The following is a 2,615-nucleotide window of genomic DNA, read 5'->3' as shown; positions in this document are numbered from 1 at the left end:
CGCCCCACCCTTCACAGAGCCACGCCCCCGCCCTCCCCGCCACGCCCTTCACGGAGCCACGCTCCTGCCACGCCCTGCCCTTGGCTACAGAGCCACGCCCCACCACGCCCTTCACCACAGAGCCACGCCCCCGCCCTCCCCGCATGTCCTTCACCACAGAGCCGTGCCTAACACTATCTGCCACGCCCTTCACCACGGGGCCACGCCCTGCCCAGCCCAGCTGCAGACCCTGGCCTGCCTCCTCTCTGTCGGGCCTCCTGGCACCCCTCACCCTGTACCTGTCCCGATTGCAGTTCAACAGCATGATCCTTTACTGTGTGCCCAAACTGCGGCTCATGGGCCAGAAGTTCAGTGTCCGGGAGAAAATGGACATTTCGGGCCTCCAGGTGGGTGAGCCCTTCCCTGTCACCTGCTCCCCTGGCAGGGCGCTGGACAGGGTGGGGACACTGAGCTCTGGCTGCTGGAGGGTGGTCACCACTGTGCACCTGGCCTGCCACCCACTTTTCGAGCTTCGGTTCTGTCTGTGACACACATGTGGCCTGAGCATTTCTGAGTGCCACTCAGCCTGGCATTGTGTGTGATGTGAGCAGGATCCTGTCCTTCTGCTTGGCCTCCCTGCCCGGGCGCCGCTGCCTTGTGCTTGCAGGACAAAGGACAGCACTGGAGTCTGGGCCAACCTCTGTTCCTATGAGGTGGGTGCTTAGAGCCCCATTTACAAACCGGAAGGCGAAGCTTGGGGTGAAAGCGGACGGGGTGCCCTCCCTGCCCAGTTCCTGGTCCCCTGGTCCATGCGCTCTCCTCTCCTGGGCCGTCTTGGAGTCCAGATGAGGTTCTGCAGGCCCAGGGTCCAGGTGACGTGTTGTCCTTGCCATCCCTTGTTTCTTGAGCCTCTCAGTGTCTCCTGCACAGGGTCCACAGAGCTGGAATCTGCCCTCTCTCCTGTAGGGAGGGCTCTGAATTAACCACCCCTTTACAAGCACTGATTAAATCCAGTACTCAGCTTTAAAATGTGAAGGTTTGCCTTAGTGATACAGGAAAAATTCTTCTTACTTTGAAATTTTTGAGCCCCAGCTTAAGAAACACCCTTTAAAGTAAAAATTATGGAAAAAAATGTTTTTTGTCATTGTTAGAAGAAATTCTTGTAGGTGTTTTTATGTAAGAAATTAGTGGTGGGTAGGTAACTAGACGGGCTAACACAGAAGCTCTCAACTCTGGGGCATTTGGGAAGTTCCTGCTGTGAGGCCCCATCCCAGATTCTGGCTGGGCCCCCATCTCCCCATCTCCCACAGCTGGGCTGTGGTGCTGACAGTGGGGGGCCTCAGGGCCACATCCATCCAGCCCAGTGTCTTGGGGGTGGGGTGTTGGGGGTGAGAGGAGGCTTCCCATCACAGGGGCTGGTGGATCAGAGACCCCTGCAGAGTGGTACAGAGCCTTGTGGCCCTTTTAAGATTCCCATTCCTCTCTCAGGGGCCTTCAGGTGCTGCGGTGAGAAAGCTTCCATTTGTCCAGGGCTGGTGGCTGGCCGCCTTGCTGGGAAGCCCTGCAGGTGGGAGGGTTTGGCTGCCTCCTCCTCAAGAAAGACCTCCGTGTCTGAGAGCACGGGGCTGCCGCTCAGGGCCCGCTAAACAACCGGTTGTTTTGTTTTGTCCTTGGCCCTTGGGCCTCTAAGGTGCAGGATATCGTCAAGCCAAATGCAGCCCACACGTTCATCATAACGGGAAGGAGACGGTCCCTGGAGCTGCAGACTCGGTACGGGCGGCCATCCCTGTGTCTGATGCTATGAGCTGACGTTTTAGCTGATGGCTTCCTTTTCTAAACACGATAATCTTGCGATGTGTTGTTTTTGGTTTATCTTACTCTCTTATTTGTGGTTTAAAATGTAACCGTTCTAAAGGGAAGTTGATGAAAATTGAGCGTCTGCCTTCCTCTTCCCCCCACCAGCAGACACCTCTGAGGTGTCCTTCCCAAACTTCTGCGTGTACGAACGTGTCTCAAGTTTTAAAATCACACACGGCTGTTTACCGTATAGCCTGTTCTGCTTCTTGCTTTCTTCACTTAATTTGCCAGAAATCATCCCATAGCCAAGCTCCATTTCCAGAAGCAACGTAATTCTCCGTCACACTCACCGGCCAGTTCCTGCTCACAGGCACCCAGGCTCCGTCCGGGTTGCTGTGGCAAAAGGTGCTGCAAACAGCAATCCTCACACCCGTTTTGCGCATTAGTCCTTCTGTCCGTCAGAAAGATTCCTGAGGTAGAGCTGTCGCTCAAAGGGTAGCACATCTGCTTTAAGTTTTGGGGGCCATTGTCACACCCCCTGTGGTGTGTGACAGGCTTGTGCTCTCACTGGGGCGAGTGTGTGGGAGACCCTGTCTCTCATTTCCACCAGTGATGTGAGATCTTTGTAAGACCTGTTGTGGTCCAGGGAGGTATTGATTTACATCCACAGCAGAGGGGTCTGCAGACCACACCTGACCACACCTGCCTATACATGACCCTCTCTAGCCACATCTGACTGCACCTGGATAGGCCTGGACACACCTGATGCCACCTAGCCATATTGACTCCACACCTACGCCACCTGATCACACCTGACCCCACCTGGACACACTTGACTC

At 55.6% G+C, this 2,615-nt stretch overlaps 1 protein-coding gene across 1 annotated transcript in view; it reads left to right on the top strand.

Moving 5' to 3' along the window:
• Positions 1–143: 143 nt before the first annotated feature.
• The window catches only part of LOC110577664 (FYVE, RhoGEF and PH domain-containing protein 3-like), a gene marked incomplete at its 3' end in the record, with an annotated part of 3,818 nt that continues 1,346 nt past the window's right edge, over positions 144–2,615 (top strand). The window contains exons 1-2 of the mRNA XM_021687067.1: positions 144–386; positions 1,670–1,749. Coding sequence (XP_021542742.1) covers positions 144–386; positions 1,670–1,749 — 323 coding nt within the window. The remainder of the gene's footprint in view (positions 387–1,669; positions 1,750–2,615) is intronic.

The sequence above is a fragment of the Neomonachus schauinslandi genome, unplaced genomic scaffold, assembly GCF_002201575.2.
Source record: "Neomonachus schauinslandi unplaced genomic scaffold, ASM220157v2 HiC_scaffold_2877, whole genome shotgun sequence".
NCBI lineage: Eukaryota > Metazoa > Chordata > Mammalia > Carnivora > Phocidae > Neomonachus > Neomonachus schauinslandi.
The sequence above is the reverse complement of the archived record's forward strand: the minus strand, read 5'-3'. Positions and strand labels throughout refer to the sequence as shown.